We start from the raw sequence: 27,345 nt of genomic DNA on the forward strand, positions 1-27,345 counted from the left end.
TTTTTTGATGATCCAGCAGATTACTCAGCCATAAAAAAGACTGAAATAATGCCATTTGCAGTAACATGAATGGACCTAGAGATTATCATACTAAGTGAGGGTAGGTCAAACAGAGAAAGACAGATTACCATATGATATCACTCATATGTGGAATCTATGTTTTAAATGATACAAATGAACTAATTTACAAAATTGAGATAGCCTTATAGGTATTACAAACAAACTTCTTATTACCAAAGGGGAAATGTGAGGGGGAGAGATAAATTAGCATCTTGGGATGAACATATACACACTACTATATATAAGACAGTTAATCAACAAGAACATACTATATAGAACAGGGAACTCTATTCAATACTCTGTGATAACTGATATTAGGAAAGAATTGAAAAAGAATTAATGTATATATATATACATTATATATATATATACATATATACAACTGAATTACTTTGTTGTACACCTGAAATTAATACAGCATTTTATTTTTTTTATTTTTTTATTTTTTAGTTTTTTATTTTTTAAATTTTAAAATCTTTAATTCTTACATGCATTCCCAAACATGAACCCCCCTCCCACCTCCCTCCCCATAACATCTTTCTGGGTCATCCCCATGCAATATGCCAATGAAATGGGGGTGGGGAGAAAGTCCCTGGTGGTGGAGGTGATGGGGATGTGGGGTTAATAGTCTCTTTCCCTCTGTGTGAGTGTGCCTGGGAAAGACACAATGAAAAAAGAAAAGTGAGGGCAACTCGTTCTTGCCTGGACACAGATTGTCCTAGAATAAAGAAGAGATACAATGTCTGTTAGGATGGATCTGTTTTCTTAGCGGATTATCTGAAATAATTCAGCAATGTATTTTCTTGCTTGATGTAGAGGATGTAGTTAAAAAGATGCCAACCAGCATTTAATTCAATATTTGTAAGAATTTGGAAATGAATTGCTAAATTGGTTTGGTCCCAAGAGTGATTCAAACACAAGTTTAAAAAACAACAAACCAACAATCCCTCCATCAGTATTTATGTGAGTTAAGTGAAAACACACTCCACTAAATGAAAACTAAGTTGGGAGCCTAGTGTGATCAGCACAATCTCTCATTAGCAGCTCTCAGCCTGAGGGAGACACCTCTCACAACAAAACCCTTCCACAGGCATCACATGTGCCACTAGAATCCGAAATAAGCTATGTTCACAGTGTATTTTCACAATTTTTAGTTTGTTGACTCTGTGCAGTCAGTTCTAAAACGGTTCTCCATCCTGTATTCTGTCTGTCACATGTTCTTTCCCTGTCTCTTCCCTCTGGATCCTTTCTATCATCGCTGGAATAATCCTCCTGAAACCCGTGCCTCACCACGTCACTCCCTGACTTTATTTCCCTCAGTGGCTGCTCAGGGCCAAGGTTATTGGCTCTCAATGGCTCAAGCAGATACCATTACAAATATTTGTCAAGGGAGCCTTATGTACATGTTCCCAACAAGATATCTTATTTTGTGAGGAAAAAAATAGCCAAATATAATCTTTACTGTAAGAGGAATTTCAACTTTTTCCCCCAGAACTCTAAGGTTATTCCTACCTCAGGGCCTTAGCATCCTCTCAGCTGTTCATGTGGCTGGGGCTCCCTTCTTTCAGCTTCCGCTCTGTTGCTACCTCCTTAGGAATGTCTCCTGTGATGGACCCCAGTCAATGTTATCTATTTCCTTACACTCTGCATTGCATTGTCTTAATTTCTTCCTCACTAAATTTATCATTCCCTGAGATTTTTATAGTGTACTTATTCACTTCTTAACTTATTTTCTCTCTCTATTAGGAGACTATAAGGCCTCTAAGGGAAAGACCTTTCCAGTTTACTGCTATATTCCTGGTAACTATAAGAACAGTGCATAAATATATTTCTTGAATGAATGAATAAATGTGGAGGCACTGCTCATTGTTTCTTAAGCTAGAATTACTTTTATATTCAAACTTATTATTAAAGTATAATATACATTCAGAAGACTATACTTACATATCCTAAATATACAACATATGGAGTTCTATGGATGGAACACATTTGTGTAAATAGTGCATGCTAAGCCACTTCAGTCATGTCCAACTCTTTGCAACCCTATGGACTATAGCCCACCAGCCTCCTCTGTCTATGGCATTTTCCAAGCAAGAATACTGGAGTGAGTTGCGATTCCTCTTCCAGGGGATCTTCCCAGCCCAGGGATCAAACACACGTCTCTTACATCTGCTACTTTGGCAGGTGGGTTCTTTACCACTGGCACCAACAGTACTCAGATCTAAAAACATAACAAGACCAACTATTCCAAAATTCCCTCATCTTCCTTTTGTCATTCACTCCCACCATAGATAATCATTATCATGACTTTCTTTACAGCATAGATTAGTTTAATCTATTTTTGGACTTCATTGAAATGGAATAATAAACATATTATCTTTTGTGTCTGATCTCTTTTATACATGATCCTTGTGAGATTCATACATATTTTTATATGTAGTTTTAGGTTTTTGTTGTTGTTGTTTTTAAAAGAATTTTTATTGAAATGGTTGATTTATAGTGTCATGTTGGTCCCAGGGGTACAGCAAAGTATGTATATATGTATATGTATGCATCTTAGCTCTGTCCACTGACCCAGTGCATCACAGCAAAATCTTGGTTTCTAAATTCTATCCTACCAAGGTTAACATTGGCAGTGATGTCAACACCTTGTGCCTCCTGATATGACAAACCACAAAGGGCACAGCTCCGCTTCTGCCAAGCATGCCTGCCCGAGTCTGGCCCTGGGGAAGCAGCAGGTAGGCCCGAAGCATGACTCGCAGTGACGGCGCCCTGCCCAGTGTGCCGGCTCTGGCTGCACGCGGCTCTCAGGAGCTTGGGATGAGACCAGTCTTAACTGCAATGTGCTATATTTACACTGGGTTTCAAAAAATTTATGAAAAAAATAACATAAATAGACAAGTTTCGTACTGATTACATTTTAAAAATGATATCATTTTGAAAACAATGGGTTAAATAAGTATATGTTGTTGTTGTCCAGTCGCAAAGTCATGTCCGATTCTCTGTGACCACATCGACGGTAGTCCGTCAGGCTCCACTGTCCGTGGGGTTCTCCTGGCAAGAATATGGAGAGGGTTGCCATTTCCTTCTCCATAAATAAGTATATTATTCTTATTAATTCCTACTAATGGATCATCTTATTGATGAATTCATCCTTCCTTTTCCTAATGCTAGAAAAAACTTCCATTTCGCTTTTCCACTAGAAAATTCTAAAGTATATACTTACTGCATGTATTGAACAATGCATGAAAGCCCTGTACTGTTTAAAACTATCACAGATGCAAAAAACAAAACAAAACAAAACAAAACAAAACAAAACAAAAAAAACCAGAAAGATTGAAAAACTCTTCCAGACTGAAGGAGGCTACAGAGACAGGACAACTAAATGCACAGCTAGGGTCCACCAAGTTTCCTCACGACTAGACTCAGGAATTCAGTCTTTGCTTGATATAGATAGATAGATATGCTGTCTACTCTTATCTTTCTGATATATACATGTGAGAGATTAGAAGACCTACAGTAAATGCAGTAATATATTGACAATTAGGAAATCTGAGCAAAAGGAATATAGGAATTTTTTAATACTACTTTGTTAACTTTTGCATAAGTTTGGATATTTTCTACATAAATAATAGGTGTACCCATAGGTCAAGTGAAATATAAAAAGAAAGTAACAATGGAACTACAACTCACAAACACTAAGACAATGTCTTAACTCTATAATCATCAGAGCCCAGCACCAGAGGCTCACCGTGCTCTCTGTGATGGAGATAGAATAGAAAATGATTTGTGTACAATTCTTGGAGTAGCAGTTAAAATTCCACTCTGTTCTCTCCCACTCAAGAAAACAAATCAGAATGCAAGTAGACAAGATGAATTTACAGAAAAAAACAGCCTTAAATCTGATCTAATTTATAAAAGAAACAATCACCTATAACCCTTGGCATTTCAACTAATTTTAGTACCAAATTGCACCATAATAGACAAAATGTGTTAAGTACTTTACAACTGAGAACTACTGCTGACTTAGACCAGTTGTTCCCTGTCATTTCAGCAGTAAAGCTTCTTATGTTTTAAACATTTTCCACATACCACATGACAACAATTCCATAGATTTTCCTTCAGTTTATAGATGAAGTTCTTAAAGACTTTATTTCAACTGTAGAGACACATAGCCAACATATTGGGAATCACCAGGCAAGGATAAGAAACATTTAAAGATTAATTTTGTATTGACCCTTTTTTCTGAGCTACTTGAGGTTATCCAGACTCACCATGCTGTTTAAGACCATCATCATTTGGCTCATGACTTCCTTATGCCAGGAGTATTTATCTTTTCCCTTTCTGCCTGCTTTAAGAGCTTTCTATTCTGACCTAGTTAGGGTTATTGGATTCCAATCTAAGCTTGGAATCCAATTTAGTCTCCAATTAATATTAGACAAAATGAATTCGTTTGATGGATGTAGGATGGTTCACAAGATGGAAAGAATATTAGAGGAATAGGGCTCAGAGGAACAAGAATCAAGATAGCTCCAGAGATTCTGGTGGAAGGAGCCAGACATGGTGCTACCACCATGAGGATTCATCCACCTCAACCTGATTTCATTTCCTTCTTTGTATCAGTCTGCTCAAGCTCTCATCTTCTGGGAGATAAATTCCTATTAGCCAAGGACATGTGTACCAAGTCATGAATTCACTCATTAGTTAGACAAAGGCAGGGCCCCTTAATGGAGAGTTCCATCTAAATGACACAAATTGGGGAAAGGAGATTTCTCAAAAGAAATCAGGGAAGACTGGATTCTGGGAGACAGGAAAACTAATAAACTGACCCCTATAATCTTTAGAAGTTAATTCAAGCAACGCATTTATCAAATAAAAGAAGGAAACCATACCAAAGCAAAAACATACCTACACTCTTTCTCACAAAAGGAAAGCCATGCCAATGCAATGTAATGTGATTTGACTGACTCTTGCCCTTCACCCAGGTCCTATTCAAAGCTGAGCTGGACTATTTACAAGAGCCAGAATATGGAAGCAAACTAGATGTCCATGGGCAGATGAATGGATAAGGAAGTTGTGGTGCATATACACAATGGAATCTTGGTTCATTTCAGTTACTCAGTTGTGTCTGGCTCTTTGCGATCCCATGGGCTGTAGAACTCCAGGCCTCCCTGTCCATCACCAATTTCCAGAGCTTGCTCAAACTCATGTCCATTGAGTCAGTGATGCCATCCAACCATCTCATCCTCTGTCATCCCCATCTCCTCCTGCCTTCAATCTTTCCCAGCATCAGGGTCTTTTCTAATGAGTCAGTTCTTTGCGTCAGGTGACCAAGTATTGGAGCTTCAACTACAACATCAGTCCTTCCAATGAATATTCAAGACTGATTTCCTTTAGGATTGACTGGTTTGATCTCCTTGCTGTCCAAGGGACTCTCAAGAGTCTTCTCCAGAACCACAGTTCAAAAGTGTCTTCTTCAGTGCTCAGCTTTCTTTATGGTCCAACTCTACATGACTAGTGGGAAAACCATAGTTTTGACTATACAGACATTTGTTGGTAAAGCAATGTCTCTGCTTTTTAATATGCTGTCTAGGTTTTTCATAGCTTTTCTTCCAAGGAGCAAGCATCTTTCAATTTCAAACCTGCAGTCACCATCTGCAGTGATTTTGGAACCCAAGAAAATAAAGTCTGTCACTGTTTCCATCATTTCCCCATATATTTGCCATGAAGTGATGGGACCAGATGCCATGATCTTTGTTTTTTGAATGTTGAGTTTTAAGCCAGCTTTTTCACTCTCCTCTTTCACTTTCATCAAGAGGCTGTTTAGTTCCTCTTTGCTTTCTGCCATCAGGGTGGTGTCATCTGCATATTTGAGGTTATTGATATTTCTCCTGGCAATCTTGATTCCATCTTGAGCTTCATCCACTCTGGCATTTCTCATGATGTACTCTGCATATAAGTTAAATAAGCAGGGTGACAATATACAGACTTGATGTACTCCTTTCCCAATTTGGAACAAGTCCATTGTTCCATGTCGGTTCTAACTGTTGCTTCTTGACCTGCATACAGATTTCTCAAGAGACAGGTAAGGTGGTTTGGTATTCCCATCCCTTTAAGAATTTTCCATAGTTTGCTGTGATCCACACAGTCAAAGGCTTTGGCACAGTCAATGAAGCAGAAGTAGATGTTTTTCTGGAAGTCTCTTGCTTTTTCTATGATCCAGTGGATGCTGGCAATTTGATCTCTGGTTCCTCTGCCTTTTCTAAATGCAGCTTGAACAATGGAATATTACTCAGCTATAAAAAGGAGCATGTTTGCATCAGTTCAATGAGGTAGATAAGCCTGGAATCTATTATACAGAGTGAAGTAAGTCAGAAAGAGAAAGACAAATACTGCATATTAACACGCGTATATGGAATTTAGAAAGATGGTACCGACAATCCTACATGCATGGCAGCAAAGGAGACACAGATGTGAAGAACAGACTTTTGGACCCAGTGGGAGAAGACAAGGGTGGGATGACTTGAGAAAATAGAATTGAAACATGTGCATTACCATATGTAAAACAGATGACCAGTTCAGTGCATGAAACAGGACACCCAAAGCCAGTTCTCTGAGATCCAGAGGGATAGGGTGGGAAGGGAGGTGGAGGGGAGCTCAGGATGGCGGGGATACATTTAAACCTATTCATGTTGCCTATTCATGTTGATGTATGGCAAAAACCATCATAATATTATAAAGTAATTATCCCCCAATTAAAATAAATACATCTTTTTTTAAAGTTGAGCCTGGTTTAAGTTCTTATCTTCTTGAAAGGGGTTAAGAGAAAGGGTAAGTAGAAAGTGACTGCCTTATAATCATTTGGGACTTTCCTAGTTTTGTTTATAGGATATATTCTGTGTGTAAGTTAATCTATTTTCTGCATAACTAAATAATTGAAAAATTCCCTTTTCTTTTACAAGGTGACTGAAAGATCAACTCTAAATACCACTTTTCAGGAACCTTATTAAAACAAGAATGTTTAAAAGTTTGGGGTCCAATTTTTATGTTATGGTGAGGTTTTACTATGTATGTATGTATATGAGTGAGGCGAATGTGATAACCACTACACTATGGAAACACCACATATGTATGTATGTGTCCATCCATCCACCCATCCAGCCATCCAGCCTCCCAGCCAAATTTTTATCTGGCTAGCTAGCTACCTGCCTATCTAGCTACTAGTATCTACCTATCGTCTATCTGTCACCACCTCTATAGAAGAGCAAGGAAGGAAAGACAACTCAAGGCTATACATTCTGTGCCTCTTTGCTTTATCAGCTCATTTGTTGGAGTTCTTTGCCCAGCTCATTGACCAGACTTTCATTCTTGAGGAATCTGAGTCCTTGCTGGACCTGCCTATGTGGAGTTGTGACAGTCTTTCATTAAAATTCCGTGAAGCATTTACCGTTTCCATCCTTACTTCTCCCTATTCTCACCATTCATGTAGCCTCAGCACTATTTTGCTACTCACAATCATCAAGCCCAGATGAAATACAGTCTCTTTGGTGGCAGCATCCTAGGGACATGAAGAATTTCAAAGCACGAGGTAGCACTGATTGATTCCAATTCACGAGAACAACTATTGTATCTCCAAGTAGAAATAGAACCCAGAGGCATAAGGATAGGAAGCACAAAGTTGCTAGGAGACACTAGATGTAATCACAAAAGGCACTACTCCACTCAGCTTTTGGCTCCCCAATGTCTGTATTTTGGTCATAGATAACAGGAGGAAAAGGACCATGCCAGACACTGATCTCTTGATTTATAGCAACCTATAAGATATCACACTAACTTTACAGGATGCTGGCTTCAGCCAAGAACAGCAGTGTTCAATATTCTATTCTTACACTTTAGAAGACTAGCTGCTCCTGGGGACTGAGGAATGTGATAGTACCAGCGACTTCCATAAGTATCATCACATTGCCTTTTATTCTGCCATGATGTATATTCTTTGGTCCAATGTTACATAGACTCTCATAATTCTGCATTGTAAGGCATTGGTTTGCAAAGAGATGGTCCTGGCAGAAGCATGATGGATGGGGAAACCAAATCCAAATCCTTTTATCAATTCTATGATATAGGTGTTCTTTTTATTTCCATTTCATATATGAAGAAACAGATGAAAGTGACAGAGACAGGATCCACACCAACTGACCAGCTTCAGCTTCAGTGAATGGTCTTATCCATTGAGCCTCTCCTTGGAGAAGTTAGGTGACTCAACCAAAGGAATAAGCAGGCTTGGTTCTCTAACCACTGCCTTATCACCCTGTACTCTCTGCTGTACTACCTGCCTGCTTGGGGAATGCTGGAAAGAGAACATCAAGGATTTACAATCTGTAGGAGACAAAGAGTAAATATGCTTTACATAACTATTCAAAGTACTAAACATATCATGTTGTTTATCTTGCAAAGATGAAATGTGAAACCTCATTAATTTTTAAGTAGCACAGATTTAACAGCATAGATTTTCACCAAACAGAAGGAAACTGAAATCACTGTCACCCTCCTCTGTAAAACCCTTCAGTTATCCCTCACTACTTTTCAAATGAAGTCCAAATTCCTTTACCAGGCAGAAATGTACACCCTGCCACACCCCCACCCTCAGCCCTACTACTCACATGTACTAACTCTGGACTCCAAGCATATTAAAATACAAACAGATTCTTCCAGGGCCCTTGGCATTTGCATAAATGGAACCCTCTGCTCAGAAAGCTCTTTTCTCTTGATTTAGTCCTGGGTTGCCCCGGCCCAGATGGGAGGATTAACCATATTCTCCATTTCGTATATTTTGATGCCTTGATATCTGGGGACTTGCTGTTTCTGGAGGGACTGCTTCTCCAGGGGTTAGCTAATTCTTAGAGAAAGACAATGAACAACTAGCCCAGGAGCATGCCCTTTACATACAAACCAAGCGATCCAGACCCCACACCCTCAACTGCCTTCTTTACAGGTCTCATCCACCTGCCTTAGTCGCCCAGGACCATATACCAGGCAACCAGGGCCAACCTCTATGCCCCAGAGTCCACTGAAATCATTCAACAAGCCAGTCCTAAACTTGCTTACCCTACCTTGCTTCACCACAGGAAAGCCTCCTGCCCACATCCCATCCTCCCCCTACATCCTGACCAACCCTGGATCTTTCTCAAGTGGTACAGCATGCCCCTTCTCTTGGAATCTCTGAATATAACCGAGTATAAACTATTTTTCAATGGAAATCATCTCACAATCTGTTGGCCTCATCGTAGCATACTGAAAAAATTGGTGAATTGATTGTTCTTGCTTTTTTGTTACCACCATACCACACAACTATGGCTGCACATTCCGCACACCATGCAGCAAGCCTTTACAGAACTGTCTCTACTGATCGCCTATGAGCTTCCTGAGAAACTCTTTCATCTCCATATTAACAGCACCTAGTATGCTGCACATCACCATGTAAGTTCTCAATAAATGTTAGATAGGTGAAGCAATTAATTAATAATTAGTCCTAGAAGCTCCTGCATGTCAAGTCACTTAAATTCAAATCTCATCACTTTTCAATTAGCCTTCCCACTTCTGACACATACAAATGCAAGCACCAAATTTATACATGGAAAGCTAAAACTCAGCTCATTGGTACATAAGACTGCTTGACATAAGCATGAAACAATGCCAACAATTATACAAATGTCCAAGCTGAAAGGAAGTTTTACAACTGCAAAATATTATTATTATGTCCAAAAATGTGTGCGAAAGAAGTTCTGAGCCAAAGTATGGAATGGAGCTTTAGTGCCTCAATTTTATAACATTCATTTTAAGCCCATGAATCTGAGGGTTCATAAATTCTATTTGATGATAACTTAGAAAAGGAAGAAATGACCTCCATATTTTAATCCCTTGATGTATAACAATGCAGATTCTTTCCCAGAAGAGCCACTAGGGAAGCCCAAGAATACTGAAGTGGGTAGCCTATTCCTTCTCCAACGGATCTTCCTGACCCAGAAGTTGAACCAGGGTCTCCTGCATTGGAGGCACAATCTTTACCAGCTGAGCTACAGGGAAGCCCAAATTCTATTTGATGATGTTAGAAAAGGAAGAAATAACCTCCATATTTTAAGCCCTTAATCTATAACAATGCATATATTGTAAATGATCTCACAGTATGTAACTTAGGCTACCATGTTATTAAAGAAGAGAGGAGACCATATGTAACTGAGGGCCTACCATATGACAGAGATCAAGCCTCATGAGCATCTTGCAAGTTAGGTGCTGTGCAGCTCTGTCCCTTCAGAGATATCATGCTGAAGAAAACCCCAGCCTTTTGACTTGAAAAGGTAAATAAATTCACATGAGAAGTTTTCCTTGGTTGGCAGAGCATGGAAGGAAGATTCTGAACATAGAAAACAAAACAATGCAAGTCTCTATGGAAATGATGATAGAAATATTACAGAATATGTAAGAACACATGGGGAAAAAATTAGTGTCTGGTTTGAGATGGTACAACAAGAAAGTGGTCATCCAGACCACACCCAGTGGGGAATGGGCAGGCAGGGGCACCAGCAGGTGCCAAGTGAGATAACTCAGGGGGAGGAGGTGTAAGCATATATAGTTGGGTTTCTACTTCTGTATCTTGAATCCAACAAACCCCAAATACTGGAACTGTGTCAGATACATACTTTGTACTCTATAACTTTGTTCGCTGAATGAATTAATGAGTGAATACTTTTCAAACAATTTAAGCTGTTAACTACAAAGTTTAATGCAAAATTATCTGGTGGCACCACTCACCCACCCTCATTTGGATTTCACAAAACAGGCCCCCCAAAACCCATTGTCATGGCTCTGGCCTTGTCTGTCAGCTTAGGAGATGCAGCTGCTTATTTGAGGAGCAACAGGATAGGTAGTTACCTCTGAAGTATCCAATGGGACATAGAAGGCATTCCAAACAGAACGTGTGTAAGGATCCATCAGTTGTTTTTGTTTTTAATTCATGTTGATTTTTCTCTATCAGCAATAGGATGGCCAGTGGTTTCCAACCAAGTGACAGCCACTTTGGGCAGCAGGAAGAAATCTGAACTTCCCACTCCTATCTCAAACCAAAGTGAAAGTGAAAGCGTAAGTTGCTCAGTCGTGTCAACTCTTTGCGACCCCATAGACTATATAGTCCATGGAATTCTCCAGGCCAGAATACTGGAGTGGGTAGCCATTTCCTTCTTCAGGGGATCTTCCCAAGGTTTTCCACATTGCAGGCGGATTCTATACCAGCTGAGCTACCGGGAAAGCTCTAATTTTAACTCACAAAACAAACCTCCAGGAAAGATTTTATTTAGGCAACAATAATAACTGACAGTGCTTTTTTATAAACTTCATTATGTGTGAGGGTTCAAATATTGATACTGCTGCTGCTGCTGCTAGGTCGCTTCAGTCTTGTCCAACTTTGTGCAACCCCATAGACGGCAGCCCTCCAGGCTCCCCCGCCCCTGGGATTCTCCAGGCAAGAACACTGGAGTGGGGTGCCATTTCCTTCTCCAGTGCAGGAAAGTGAACTACCACGCAGTAACTCTGTGAGCTTGATCAAGACATTTTGCCTATTTATGCCTCGATTTCCTTATCTGTAATAGGACACTATGACAGTAGCTAACCGAGAAGGTTGTTGTGAGGATTAAATACATAAAAATTCTATAGACCTATTGGAAATTATCATCATTATCTCCTTTAAGCCTTTAAATAGCCCCACTGAGGAGGGCATTATTACCATCATCCTTGCATGGATGAGACAAGTGGGGCATAGAGAGATTTGGTATCTTGCTCAAGGTCACAGTCTATAAAGAGTAGAAATGAAATTCCAACATAGATGTAGTTGACAGTGGAGCCTGTGCCCTTAATACAGAAGTGAAGTACAGTTTCCACAGATAAAAAGAAATTCAAAAGTCACAAATTTAGGTCTTTTCATGAGAAGGCAAGGTCCACACTGACTTAAAAAAAAAAAAAAGTTGACAGGTTAAAAGTGTAACATTTCTGTGTGGCAGAAACCAACACAATATTGTAAAGCAATTATCTTTCAGTTAAAATTAAATACTTTTTTAAAAAAGTGTAATGTTTCAATGCTACTTGAATGGAATCAGCTGTTTAAAATGGCATATGCAATATTTCCTAACAAAAGGAGGAAGACACAAGAATGATATAAATTAGAATGGGAAGAGAAGCAGAAAGATGCTTATAGATCAATCATGCTTTTTACATTAGCAGAAATTTATTGCAAGGACACTCAAGAATGCACTTTTAAATTCATTTTGAAAACTCTTTAGCTGGCTTCCCCTCTTGCAGCTGCTACCCCTTATGTTGAATGCTGCACAAAAAGAACAAAAAGGCCGGTCTTCCTGGATGTAGACCCCGCATCACCCTTGACTTCCCAGGTGACAGAGGGGCACAGCGAGTTGTATAACACATGCTCACTCAGCTTTCAGGTTTTGCACTGGGTCCTACAGGGAGGGTGCTTTGTCTTTCACACATGGAGAGAGAAAGTTTTTTCACATATGGAGGGTCACAGTGTTTGTCCCTGTTTGTCTTTCCCCATTCTACTTTGAGATATTATAACAACAAGACAAAAGTCAATTCCTAATGTGAAAAACTCCCCTAATCCAAAGTTTCCTGGTCTTTCTTTCTAGCGTTGGCCTGCCTTCAAATATTAATACTCCAAATGTTACAGGGCTCTGGGATTTACGAATTCTCAACAGAGTTGCCATGCCCACCCTCACGGATCTGTGTCGTGGCAGTAAGATTTCTCAAGAGGAAGGTGAAGGAGTTGGGTTCAAGTTCTGTAGTCTCACTAGTTTTGTGACTTTAAGTTGCTTTAGCTCTGTCAGTCCAATTTTAACAAAGTGAAAAAGGTGATGATTATAATCATTCATCCAGCCACTCATTTACTAAGCACCGCCTGTTTACCAGGCTATGATAAAACAATGGTGAGGTATACAAAATTTCTAGATTCAACAGTTCACAGTCTACATCAGGAGACAGATATCTAAACAGGTCAGTAGTGAGGAAAAGGGGAAAGACCTTGACAAGAGATGTCTTTGTTTGGAATCACAGCTATGGAGGCAGGAGGAACTGGCTGTGAATAGGAGCCTCCCAGCCTCAGCTGGAAACCACACATCTTTCTAACTCACAAAGTTGTTGGGAGGTTCAAACAACTTAAAGAGTTGAATCTTTTAAAAACTCTAAAGAGCGATTTCCACATGTGGCCGGTGTTGTGGGTCCTCTGCCCATATCCCCTGCTTCTGCCACTTCAGTGCAACCAGGGACTTAAACTTCCAGTGCCTGCCAGCCTCTGCCAGAGGGACTTTTCTAGCCCCTGGAGCCCACCTCCTTTGCCACCGTGAGGCAGGCAGCAGGAGCCAAAGAGCCAGCACCCATTGCCCCACGCTCAGAGCAGCCCAAAGACCACCTCTCCCTCAGCCCCCAGTGGAATAACCGTGCCTGGCGTCTGCATTGCTGCCAGAATCTCTCCAGCAGGACTGAGCCCCCGTTGTCTACAGTAGTAACTTGCTTGATAACGCATTATGTATTGGCTGTCTTCTCTCCCTATTTCACTTCCCTACTCCCCTCAAAGTTTTCTCACCTGCCAAAGAGATGTTTGCACATATATCTTTATCCCAGAGTATACTTGTGAGAACCCAAACCAAGATATCATGTAAGCCAATTTTTCTGTTATTATTGTTTATCATTTTGAAATGTGGCCAGAATTATATGCACTATTTTGCACGGAAAAAGCACTGCTTCATATTTATAAATCCTCTTCTGCATAGTTAGGATTTGATTAACTGTAACCATTATAACATAATACCTGCTTAAGAATTTCTTGAATCCTATCCCAACCACCATTGCCCTGACTGAAGTCTTTATCTCTCACCTGGATTTCCATAACAGTGTCCTGGGTGTTCTCTCTAGCTCCCGTCTTTCCCCCTATAAAGCCATCCCTCTCACTGTCTCCAAAGACCCCACCTAAAAAGTAATTCTGGAGAAGGAAATGGCAACCCACTCCAGTATTCTTACCCAGAGAATCCTATGGACAGAGGAGCCTGGTGGGCTGCTGTCCACAGGGTCGCACAGAGTTAGACACAACTGAAGTGACTTAGCAGTAGCAGCAGCAGCAGAAAATAATTCTGACCCCACCATTCCCAGTCCAAATGGTACTACTGTGCAAATGTTTAAAGCTTCAGAGGACTTCCCTGGTGGTCCCATGGCTACATCTCCATGCTCCCAATGCAGGAGGCTGAAGTTCAATCCCTAGATCCCACATGTCACAACTAGGAGTTCGCACAACCCTAACTAAAGGTCCTTCAGGCTGCAACAAAGACCCAGGGCAGCCAAATAAATGAATACTTTTTTCTAAAAAGCTTCTCATACGTACAACACTTTACTTCCATCTAATCAAAAATGGTTATATTATTCTGATATGTGTAGAGTAAGATGCTTTCTGGTCATTTTCAAGGAAATTGATGAAAAGAAAATATACAAATCTGCAGCATCAATGACTGCAACAACCACTTAGATGTGAATCCTTACACACCACACACCCTGCACAAATGTACAGAACCTGCTAACTTCTTACCCACACGGTTTCTCTGTTTTCAGCACCTACCATGGGCTTTGCTTTGTTATGTTGTCTTTTCTGCCAAGGGACACAGGCCTTCTCTTGATCTATTTCTCGTGATCCTTTAAAACCAACTAAACATTCCTCTTTTGCCAGAAATCATATCTGAAGCACTCTCACACAGCCATATGTCCGTTTTCTGGGACCTCTTTATCCTTCGTGTATAACTCAACTTTTACAGTTAGCCTGAAAAAAAAAGAGTTAATTGCTCAGTTGTATCCAACTCTTTGCAACACCATGAACTATAGCCCACCAGGCTCCTCTGTCCATGGAATCCTTCAGGCAAGAATACTGGAGTGGGTAACCATTACCTTCTCCAGGGGATCTTTCCAATCCAATGATTGAACCTGGGTCTCCCACAATGCAGGCAGATTCTTTATCATCTGAACCACCAGGGAAGCCCTTTGGGGCAATATTACCTGATCATGGATTTGTCTTTAGAAGACTGTCTTTCTCCTCTTTGCACCTCCAGCATCTAGTGGAGGACTTGGCCTTGAGTCAGAGAATTTAGAAAAGAGTGGAGTATGGAGTGTGGAGCTTGTGAAGGAAGGCTCTGCAGACAGACAGACCTGGGCAGGTGTTGGTTCTGTCCCTTTCTAGCCATGTGACCTTGAGCAAATGGCCTCACATCTCAATGTTTCAGTTTCCTTGTTGGTAAAGCAGAGATGACATCATATCCTATTTTAAAAGCCTACAATTAGCACAATGCCTGACAGCACGCACACAACACCTATGAACTATTATTTTAAGTTGAGTAAATATTTGAGGATGAATTCTTCTCTCTTTTTACCAAATAGGCAACTCCTTAAGAAAACATATCTTTTATTTGATCCATCTGTATAGTCAGTATGGTGATGAACTCTATCCATATGTTAGCATGTTTTGTCTACACAGCTACTGGGCTTGAAAGGTTTTACTGTCTGCCTGTTACAAATGAGGACACTGAGAAGGGCAGTCAATGGCTTGTTCTCAGTCACATTAGAGTTAGTGTCAAAGGTTGGGCAAAACCTGGTCTCTATGACGCCAAGCCTATGCTTTTAAATGAGCTGGGGTGGAATTAAGGAGGGGCCTTACTGTCCACCTGCAGGTTTACAAAGGAGGGGATACCGGTGGATGCTGTACAGGCTGAGATGTGAAGTAGGACAGAAAGGGACTTGTTGAAAGACCCAGGTGACGGCCCACAAATACTGTAAATTCAAAGAACAGTTTTTATGGCTAATTCAAAGCATCCCTAGGTAGAGAGTCAGAAGATGAGATTCAAAGGGAATGGTGGATCCATAGTTAGGAAGGACCTGGGATACTGAGAAAGGATTTCTAGCTTTATCTGGAAAACCGTGCAAAAGCAAAGAGACCTTTAAAAGACTGCCAACAGCATATGCTGACAGGATGGGGAACAATGGAAACTCTCATTTGTTGCTGGTGGGAAAAAAAAATGGTCCAACCACTTTGGAAAACAGTTTAACAATTTCTTCTAAAGTTAACCAGTCACTTGTCACACGATCCAACCATTCCATTCCTAGGCATTTATGCAAGAAAAATGAAGTTATGCATCTACCAAGTGGCAAGAATGCACTTAGTAACTTTATTCCTAAAAGCTCAAACTGGAACCAACCCAAATGTTCATTAACTGGGGATTAGATAAAAACAGTTGCGTTATTTTCAAACAATATGAGTACTCAGCAATAAAAAGGAACAAACACTTAAAATACCCAACAACATGGAGAAACCTCAAAGTAGCAAGTTACATGAAAGAAGTCAGACTAAAGGGCATATGCTGTATGTTTTCATCTATATTATGTTCTACAAGGCTAATTTAGATGAAAATCGGGACCATGTTTGCCTCTTTGCTTACTGGGTGAGGGTTAGTCTAACTGGAAGGAAGCATGAGGGGATTCTCTGGGATGATGGAAATGAACTATAACTTGATAGCAGTGGTGGCAACAAATGCGTAATTTTTTCAGAACTCATCAAATTGTACACCTAGTTTTATGTATTTTACTGTCTGTAAAATATACCTTGAAAAAACAAAAGTAGCAAAACAGTATATCACAAAACAAGGAACTGTTCTGGGTCATATTATCTAAATATTTGGTGTAAATTATATTCTTATAAATCAGACTAGTTTGGGGTTTAGGAGAGGAACTTGGTTCTGGGAACTCTTACAAAGCCTCTAACCATTCATTCTTAAACTAATATTTGTTTGTTTTAACAAATATTTATTTGGCCTAATGCTGTTGTTGTTCAGTTGCTAAGTCATGTCCGACTTTTTGTTACCCCATGGACTGCAGCGTACCAGGCTTCCCTGTCCTTCACTATCTTCCAGAATTTATTCAATTTCATGTCCATTGAGTCAGTGATACTATCTAACCAACCCTAATGCTCACCACTCACCAAAGTCACCAAAGTCAGACTGACTTTGCACAAATGACTTTCAGTGTCTCAGTCCACTCACTTGTGAAATGGGGAAAATAATAGTACCTACCTCGTGGGGTTGTTGTGAGGAATGAAGGAGTGAATATACAAAAAACTCTCAGATTAGTGCTGGCACATAGTAAGGAGCTGAATAAATGTTAGTGCTTAATATTTTTTACCCTCGCTTAATGTGCTGGGCTTGTAGGGTATAAACAGTAATAGGACACAGTTCCTTTTCTAGAAAATTTATGACCTAGAAGCAAGGATGAACAATAAATACATAAATGAATATGTTTGGTACAAAAACAGAATTTGAAAAGTGCTTTGAGGGCATAAATGACTAACTATCTTGGAATGGAAAATCCATTCAAAATGAAAATAATCAGCCACCTAAATCAAATCAAGTTTAGAGAGTCATTTATTGTTTTCTCCAGTATCATCATTGCTGTAATAATGCCTCCTATTCTCGGCATCTGAAATTTGGAGCTCCCAGGGCTCAGACTAGTGACCTCCTCTCATCTATGTCCTGGCTTATTCCTAGGTGATTTCATTCTTTCATGAACCGTGATGCCCTGTTCATGTCTCTAATCCCAACATTATGCCTGAATTCCAATCGCCTGTGACATTTCATATATTGAGAACATCTACATGCAAATTTCCATTCTCAGCCCCTCAAACCTGCTTTTCCAGAGCATTCATCATCTTGGAATTCGCACATCTTTCCCCAGGCTTCCCAGGTCTAAAGTCTTGCGTTTGCTTGCCCACTTTCTTTTTCTTATGTCTCATACCCAGTACCAGCAAATCCCTAAACCAGTCACTTCTGAAAGCACCACCACCTTCTTCCACCTAGACCACTGCAAGAGCTTCCTAAGCAGTCTCCCTCCTTCTTACTCCCCTAAAAGCTCTTTTCTGCACATCAGCCAGGTGATCTTTCTGGCCTTCCTCTGCTCCAAACCCGCCAGTGGGTTTCCTTTCCTCTGTGCTTTCACGGTCTATGAGGTGCTAGACAATCTAGCCCTGGACTATGGCTCTGTGCTCCCCTCCACAACTCTTCCTCTCATTCCCTCCAACTCCAGCTATCCGACCTCCTTGCTGTCTCTTCAGCGTGCCAACCAAGCTCTTACTTCGTGGTCTTTTCATAGGTTGTCCCCTTTGCTTGAAATGCTCCTCCTCCAGATAGCTTCGTGGCTCCCTCACTCACTTTATTAAAATCTCTCCTCAAACATCACTATCCCACTAAAACAGTACTACATCCCATCCAAACCTCTAGCCTGCTTTACCCAGCTATTTGTTCCTAGTTCTTGACATTCTAGTATATTAGTTCATTGCCCCAGCTCAAATATAAGGTTCATGGGCCTAGATGTCTCTGTCACATTACTATGTCCCTGGCACATAGTAGATGCTCAACTGATATTTCTTGGATGAATGAAAAGAGTTTCTATTATCTTAGCTCATGCAGAGCTTCATAGTTTACAAAGCAGTCAGTTATACAACATCATCATAACCCCTCCAACAATTTGGGGGCAGAGCTTAGTTATATTCATTTTACAGGTCAGTTTACAGTTTGCTTAATATTTTTAAGTTCTTTGGTCAAAGTCGTGCAGGTCTTGGTCACACAGGTCAAACCCTGTTTTTTCCTCTTCAAATTCAGTCTATTAATCATAGTATTAGTAATCAAAATATCAATTTATTCATCAAAGTATTATTAGTAACAGCTTACAATCTGTTAGGCTTCCCTGGTGGCTCGGTTAGTAAAGAATCCACCTGCAATGCAGGAGACTCCCCGAAAAGCAGAAGACCTACATTCGATCCCTGAATCGGGAAGACCCCTTGGAGAAGAAAATGGCAACTCTCTCCATTATTCTTGCCTGGAGAATCCCATGGACAGAGGAGCCTGGTGGGCTACAGTGCATAGGGTTGCAAAGAATCGTGTTTGACTTAGAGACTAAACCAATGGTCTGAGTGTTCCTCTTGACACTTCATTTGTAGTATCTCAATTAACTTTCACAACAATGTTTTGAGGCAGGTGCTTTTGTAGTTGCTACTTTACAGATAAATCAAGGTACAGCTAAATAACTTACCCAAGGTCACAGCACTGGGAAGTGTAAAGTCAGAATCTGGGTCCTGACAGCCAAACTCCATGGACTTGTTCCCAACCACGCAGCCCATTAGGCACAGGCTATGGGTTGGGAAGATCCCCTGGAGGAGGAAATGGCAACCCACTCATGCTGGGGAAGTCCCACAGACAGAAGCCTGGCAGGCTACAGTCCAGAGTCAGACGCCAAGCAACTGAGCTCACATGCACGTGAAGTAAAAGGAGTTACGGAAACTGAGGAACAAGTATCACTTTGTTCTAGGACTTTCTGCCATTTTGAGACTTTATGCTCTTGTAGCATTTATCAGAGCATTTTTTTCTTAAGGTCATGAAGTAGAAATCAGTTACGCCTTAATGCAGTTTACACTATGTTGCTTTCTGCTTTTCATACATCTTTGGAATGTTTGAAACCTTTGTTTCTGATTTGAGAGGTCATTTAGCAGTCATGGGCAGGGCTCACTAGTTTCCAGCAATCTGTCTTTCCTTCTCCCTGGTAGCTTTCTGGTGCCTCTGTGGCCCTGTGTACAGGCAGGCGTTCCCTTCAACCTCTAGATCCCACCTTCTCAACTATGACATGCTTTATTTCATAAACCCTTACCTTCAGTTTGCCTCATAATCTACATAGTGGAACGCGCAATTTCTTTGTCTTTCCTTTCATTTTCTTTCAAATGTAAGAATCTGTCTGATTGGATGTGATGGCACCAGAGGCAGAACTGTGGCAAAATTTTAAATGGTGAGAAATCCATCTCAGCTGGATTTTGAGAAGCAAATTGTGATTCCTCGACTCACTTTGTATTGAACAAGACAAGTTAGATGAACTAAAAAACTTTATTGACTTGTCTCCTTGTCTCCAAGTCAATCAAGTGTCTGTGAATGCTGCCTATTTTCTGCTGTTTCTGGCTCTTCAAAGTACTAACTTAAAAGTGTGCAAAAAGTTACATCAACAGAGGTGGATACCCTTAAGATAGTGAGCCCCTCGGGTAATAATAAGCTAGCACTCAGAAGTTGAAAAACAAGCCAAGCATTTTGATTGTTTTCTAATTCTTTGTAATATAAAGATTCATGACAGTTATTTGGGGATAATAGGCTGTGAGTTGCTTCAGGGCAGCATGTCATCTATTTATCCAGGTATCCCCATGCCTGGCATGTAATAGGTACTCAGAGGAGATGCTTAATATGGTGGGCACTTGACAAATATATGTTTAATTCAATCTTTCATTACCAGCTTGCAAACTTGTCACATACACACACACACACCCCCTAGGCTGTGAGCTCTTAGAAGACAGGATCTCTGTCTTATTCCTCTCTGAATTTCCTAATATAAAACCACCAGATAGGAGATGATCATTAAATGATCATTACACTGAACAGCACAAGGATTTTCACTTTTGTCACTTGTTTTATCTGCCCTCCCCAAGGCCCCTTGTCCATTTGTTTCTCGGATCACAGTGCCTAAAACCTTTGCGTCAATCTAATCAAATATTTGAAAGCCAGAGACCGTGAAATTATTCAAATCAACTTCGGAATTACATCTTTCAGATTTATCCTGGTCATCTCATAAGTAGATCGAGCTACTTGCTAACTGCTATCCCAGGAGAGGGGAAAAAAAAGCACAAGCTTAATGAATTTGGTCAGACATACTGTGTAACAGATGTCCAACGTGCTGCCATGAGCTTAAATCATAAATATGATGGCTCTGTTTGGCATGGCAAAATATATTAGAAGTGTTTTATTGGTCACCGGGCAACATACTAGATGGAAGGGGAATCATTCTGAAAAATGCAGAAGCTATGTCTAGTAGCATCTCAAAAGTAGCCCTGGAGAAACACAGATAATCTGCTTGCACCAGTTCATCAAGCTGGTCCTTTGTTTCCCTAATTTGAGTGTCAAGAGCAACCATCCAATAAAGGATTGCCAAGACCCGATAAGATTCCCCTCTGGCTGCTGCTCTTTTCGCCCTGACAACTGGTACTATTCATGCCTGAAGCACAAACTGAATAAACAGCTTCAAGGCTGGCCATGTTGGACACTGTTTGGAAATTTTTGTTCTTCCTTGAAAGGCTAAATCCCATATGTTTTTCGCTTCCCCCCAAACACATAGCATTGATAGTCATTGTTGCACTGACTAATTTTAACTTTCTTAATACTGAGTATAGAAGGATGCTTCATAAGTTAAAAATAGTTTCTGTTGTATCATCAGTCCAGCAATGGATTAGTGAAGATTAAAAAATGGATTGTAATGCCTTCTTTGGCCTTGAGAAAGCTCTTATTGTGCCTATGGTTCAGTTGGTCTGCTGATCATTTTCATCTTAATGTAATCTTTAGCATTACACTGCTACAGGTGAGGAATTGAGTAATACATTAAGACAACTATTCCCACTGAGCCATTTCACAAGAAATATGTTTCTAACTAAATTAGACATTTAGCAAAGGCCATTTGTAATTCAACGTGGGGTGGGAGAAGGGGAGATCATTCTTTAAACAAGATATTGATATGCATTTCCTGAGAAAAAACAAATAATTATTTTTTAAAAATTTCAATTGGAGTTCTAAATGTGAAATTATATACTGTCAGTGCAGTAGAACAACACAAGGAGAGCACTAAAGGCCTTAAGATTCTTACAAAATAAGCAGTAAACAATTTTATCTCTAGCAGCCATAAATCTTTCATTTAAATTAAGAAGAATCTACAGGTCCAGTTAATCCTGTGGATATGATGTGCTGAATGTTCTTAACACTTAAATAGTTTAGATGAACACTAGGAACCTCAAGGTTCTGATAAAAAAAATAAATTAAAATGTTTAAAACGTAATGAATTTAATAATTTGGATGAAAATGAGGCTATAAAGATTGCATGAGAATCACTAAATTTAAAAAGTAAAATTAAGGGGAAGAGAATATCAGAAAGCTTACAATTGGAAAACTGAAATATTAATTAGTTTACTTGAAAAAAAATTTCGTGACAGATTCCTCCCTGCTAAGAACATAAATGCAAATTCTATAAATAGAGCCATTGACATTTCGGTTGTTGATTTGTTTTTACCGAAATCACAAAACAGAAATATTAGTTTGCAAATTTTCAAATGGCTATCATGTTCAGAATCCAACTGGATTCCCTCTTCCTTTTTACTTGATGACTTCATAAAAGATAAATAAGCCCTTGGACTAAGAGGTGGGTATACTGGCACGGTTAACTCTCTCGCCCAAGAAATTCTACTCCGCTGAGATTACTATTTGGGGGCTGGAAGGGGGGAATGCAGAGGTCTCTAGGACCCAGCAGGCGGCGGCAGGCGGCAGTTGTGTAGATCGCTGAGAGACTACGAGGGTCCGGTTCAGTTTTAATTCTGTCTCTAATCTCTGCAACAGCAGCGCTTCCTGGGTCCCGCGGCTCCCCTGCTCACTCAGCCGAGGCTGGCCGCCCGGCGAAAATCAAAGCCGCCTTCGCCCCATCACCCACGATGGAAACCCTCCAAGAAAAAGTGGCCCCGGACGCGTGTGCCTAAGGATTCCGCACAAAAGAAGTGCCCAAAATGAAGACCCTGGTGGTGAGTCATTTGTTGTAACTCCTCTGGGCATCGGCGGGATCCCGAGGCGCAGCGTCCCCAGGGCGCACGGGAGAGCTCCAGGGCGCCTAACCCTGAGCTGCCAGATCCCCCGTTACGAAGGGAGAACTTTTCACCTGCTCCCGGTCTACTCCCGATTCCTCGGTTCTGCTAGGCTCGGAATCCCAGAGCCGGAACGGGAACTCGGGTTGCTGGGCTCCTGGATCTCCGGCCGGAGTTCCGAGCGGTCAGCGGAGAGCTAGAGAAACCTAGGAGTGGTGGGCGTCTTGCTTGGGAATGGGGATTGCCCTAAAGCAACAGCTTGGCAAAAACTAAGAGGGGCGGGAAGCGGGGGACCTTTGCCGACTTTCTTGATTTCCTCGTCGTATTTCAAACTTGCAAGGATGGCCGAGGTAGAGCCCCACGGGTCCAGAAAGGAGAGGCTAGACATTCCAGCAGCCGAGCTGGGGACAGAGGGCCCCCTCCCAAAGTGCAAGCCCACCCCTGCCCCGCCGCCGGAGCGCCGTCCCTCGCGTAGCCGAGCGCCGCGCACCACCTGTCCTCTGCCAGGAGATGTGGGAGGCGGTGGCGGCCGAGAGCAGCGACGCGCAGGGAGCATCCCCTGCGGTACCCCCGGGGACTGTGCCTTCTCTGCCCGGGCTGTGCGCGGCCGGGGTAGAAAGCTCGCCACGCAGCCCGCGTCCCCGACCTCCCCCGCCCGTCTTGTCTGACGGTCGCGCCGGTGTCCCCGCCGGGCGCGCTCCTCCGGGTCGGCGCTCAGAGACTCTCCGGTGCTCTCTCCCGCCCGCCCGCAGCGCCATGGTCTGGCAGTGTGTTTAGCGCTCACCACCATGTGCACCAGCTTGTTGCTCGTGTACAGCAGCCTCGGAGGCCAGAAGGAGCGGCCCCCGCAGCAGCAGCAGCAGCAGGAGGCAGCGGCGACCCTCAGCTCGCGGCGGTCGGCGGAGAGCAGCCCCCCGCCGCGCCCGGAGACCCCCGCGGGACCGCGGCCACTGGATGGATACCTCGGCGTAGTGGACCACAAGGTGACAGCTCGCTGGCCAGCCTGCCCGCCACCCAGCCTGGGGATCCCGCACACCTGAGCTTGCCCCTTTCCCCTGGGCTGGGAGGCGCCGTGAGTAGGTGCCATTCGGAGGATGAAAGGGGGAGTGGACCCTGGGGGTGGGATGGGATAGTTACTACTTGGTGTGAATTTCTATTTGGAGAAGGTAGCAAAGTTTTTTAGGGAACAGGGATGAGATGGGTGCACCCCAAAGCCTAATTTCCTAACAGGAACCGTCCCTGGAACTAGAACCGCTCATCCCCGGAACGACAGCTACTGCTGGGTGCTGGCTTCCTGAAGCCTTGGGTTTGGCGGCCGAGTCGCGCCCTAATGGGAGGAGACCGGGGAACCAGTCCGAGCGGTTACCTCGGACAGGGTGCCGGAAGCTAAATAGCAGCTAGTCCTCTGCCGGCCGCTGCTCAGGCTCGCAGATTCCTATCTGATCTCTGCTTCGGATGCTCAGGGCTGAATTACCACAGCCCTGGAGAGCAGTGCCCAGGCAGGCGCAGAAAGCTTGAGGCACAAACTCAGCTTCCATTGGCTTGAAACTCATCATTGAGGGCCTATTTTCCTCTGCCTTCCGGGAAGCCGCTGCATGGCTTGGCTAATAATTAATAAGATGAATTTTTAAGAAATTGAGCTTTCTTTCCCTGGAATAATAAATCTCTGGTTTCAGAGTGTGAAGCCTCTGGGAGAATTGTAATCAAGTTTCCTGATTCTAAAAAGATATTTTCATACAGTTTAAATGTATTTCCCATTATTTAAGCTGTTAATATATTTTTATTAAAACACCATTCCATTCCATATATGCTCTATAAAGCTACCTCTTGAAACCACCCAACTGTGCTGCTTTATGTATTACTACGTTTTATGGTTGTGAACCAAAGTAATATTTAGGAGGCGCTCCTTTTGTGTGAAAAGGTGGCTTTTGTCATGCATGAAAAAGTCAGACTTTTTAAAGTGGCAATCAAAATACTTCTACTCACTTGTGCAATGTAGAATGCTAAGGAGTTTGGAGGGTACAAAGGAATTTAAGGCAAGACCCAACCTTTAGAAATCTTTGAATGCCTATGGGGAAAAAACAACATACCATGAAATATGAATGGATAGATAGATGACAGAGATAGATGGTAAATACTAATGTATGGGAAATACTGGATATAAACAGTTATTGTTGTTGGACTACAGAGATGAGAAAGATCTGTGCTCTGGTAGGATTAAGGAAAGTTTGTTTGAAAAGGTGGAACTTGCACTGGAAGGATTCAGGAAGCAGAAAAGAGGGAGAGATTTTGTTAGGAAGTGATTTGCTGGGGAGGGGTCTGGTGATAGATCTTAAAATCAAAAGTAGAAACAGCTGTCAGTTTCACAGTTAAGGGTTCTGTTTATCTTTAATTTGTTGACTGATTACATACTTTGTATCTGCAAGCAACCCATAAGGGCTGAGTCCTAGAAAAGTTTGGGCACTGACTTCTGACTGTGGATGGATGTGGTGTTTATGTGTTTATGATGAATCTATTGAACATGATGGATTCTCATGGCTGTGGTTTAATGGAAATGGCAAGCATTTGTGAAGCTTTGGTTAATAGGGATGTCAAAAGGTAAATTTGCTGAAAGCTGTGATCTACCTTTAGGAAGATGTTGCTAGTACTTCCCTTCCTGTGCTCTCCTGCTGGACCAGCACTAGCTAAGAATATTGATAGCCTAAGGCAAAATATGATGCCCTCATGTTCTTTTTCAAAACAGTGTTTATTCACACTAATATACTGCTTTTCATTTCCAGTGAATCAGCATTGTATTTCATTAAAATGAAGAACAGCCCTTTTAGGGAAGGAATATGGACACTATATATGAGAAATTGAGATTATCTCTAGTAGAGGGTTTTGTAAACTGTAAAGTGTTTTGTGAAGGATGGATATGTGTGGAAGACCTTGGAATTCTTAGCAGAGAATTATAAATGTGACCAGGAAGGTCTTTGTAGATAATATTAATGAAATTCTTTTATAGAAAACCAACTTCTCACAAAATTCCATACCCAAAGGGTTCAAAAAAGTTTACACTGCCTCAAGCAGAGGAACAAATGCAGATCTTAAAACCAGTGCCTTCTCTTTAGGCATTATTGCAATTGTCCCACCGAATGAAATGTAAGCTGCTCAGAATGTAGTCACTTTGTTGTTGTTTAGTCACTAAGTCATGTCTGACTCTTTGCGACCCCTTGGACTGTGGCTGCCAAGCTCCTCTGTCTATGGGATTTCCCAGGCAATAATACTGGAGTGGGTTGCCATTTCTTTCTTCAGGGGATCTTCTCGACCCAAGGGTCGAACCTGTGTCTTCTGCACTGGGCAGGCAGATTCTTTACAACTGAACCACCAGTGAAGCCAGTAGTCACTTTATGGCTACTGTTTACTGACTGGAAGTTGGGCAGAGTTTCATCTCCAATGGCTATCTGAAGGTACACATGTAAAATGTTTATGTTCTCTCCCAGTTGCTGTTAAGGTTTACTTGGGATTTTCCTATATATAGTCTTGCTTAAGCAGAGGTAGAAATCATTTGTTAGACTATTGTTGGGAATTTTCTTTCCAGTTAATACCGAGGAAGGTAAGAAATGAAAGCTTTTCTATTCTTATTGTGTTGCCAGATGATGCTCTGATTGCTTTTGCCCCTCACTCTCACATCAGGCTTTAGAAAAATTATGGGATGTCCTGACTGTGATGACCACCAAGCCATATGCTGCTACATATTGAATCGGAATTGCAACAGACTTTCTATTTCCCATTGATTTACTGAATCTGGAGAGGGTTTCAGATACCACTTAGGAAAACGTTCACATCTCCATAGCTGGAGGTCCCAAAGTCTGATAAATATGTAGTGTTTTTGTTCAGTTACATGATGGTATTAACATTATAACTCCAAGATTAAATTCAACAGGCGGTCCTAATCCCCAACACCTGAATTTCACAAATTACCGCCTGTCTGCAATGATAGTCTTGTCTTATACGCTGCAGACTGAATTACTGTTGAGATTAAATCACTATGTGCTTTTGTTGAAAGACATGCCGCAAGTCAAGCCAGTGATGAGCAATATGTGTAGAAGCTTAAAATATCACTTTGCATGGTCATATTCCATACTTCCTCTTTCACAAAGATGTGAGCGGAAATTGTAATTCCAGTGTAACTAAGTAAGTGAGGGATTTTTGCAATATCTTGTGACAATGAAGCCATTTCACTTTGTCTTAGATTTTTTTTCTCTTCATTCCCAACCCTTCCCCTAAACTTTTCCCTACAAATCTCCCACTAACTCATTTCCATCTTGTTACATGTCTGTTACTGCAGCTACTGTATCTGCATCCTGGCATTTCCTGGTCCCTGTTTTTGGAAGCCGTTGATTTCTAATCAGATCTGCCAGATCTAAGCAAAGAAGCCAAGTTTCATGGTTTGGGGAAACTTCAGCCTTTGAACTGCAGCATAATGTATAATCAAACTAAAATACACATGCCTG

At 41.5% G+C, this 27,345-nt stretch overlaps 1 protein-coding gene across 1 annotated transcript in view; it reads left to right on the forward strand.

Annotated features, from left to right (window-relative positions):
- Window positions 1–22,578: 22,578 nt before the first annotated feature.
- ST6GALNAC5 (ST6 N-acetylgalactosaminide alpha-2,6-sialyltransferase 5) overlaps window positions 22,579–27,345 on the forward strand; it is a 217,176-nt gene continuing 212,409 nt past the window's right edge. Inside the window, exons 1-2 of the mRNA XM_042249885.1 lie at window positions 22,579–22,789; window positions 23,602–23,832. Coding sequence (XP_042105819.1) covers window positions 22,775–22,789; window positions 23,602–23,832 — 246 coding nt within the window. The 5' untranslated portion in view covers window positions 22,579–22,774. The remainder of the gene's footprint in view (window positions 22,790–23,601; window positions 23,833–27,345) is intronic.

Source organism: Ovis aries, chromosome 1 (assembly GCF_016772045.2).
Source record: "Ovis aries strain OAR_USU_Benz2616 breed Rambouillet chromosome 1, ARS-UI_Ramb_v3.0, whole genome shotgun sequence".
Taxonomy (NCBI): Eukaryota; Metazoa; Chordata; class Mammalia; order Artiodactyla; family Bovidae; genus Ovis; species Ovis aries.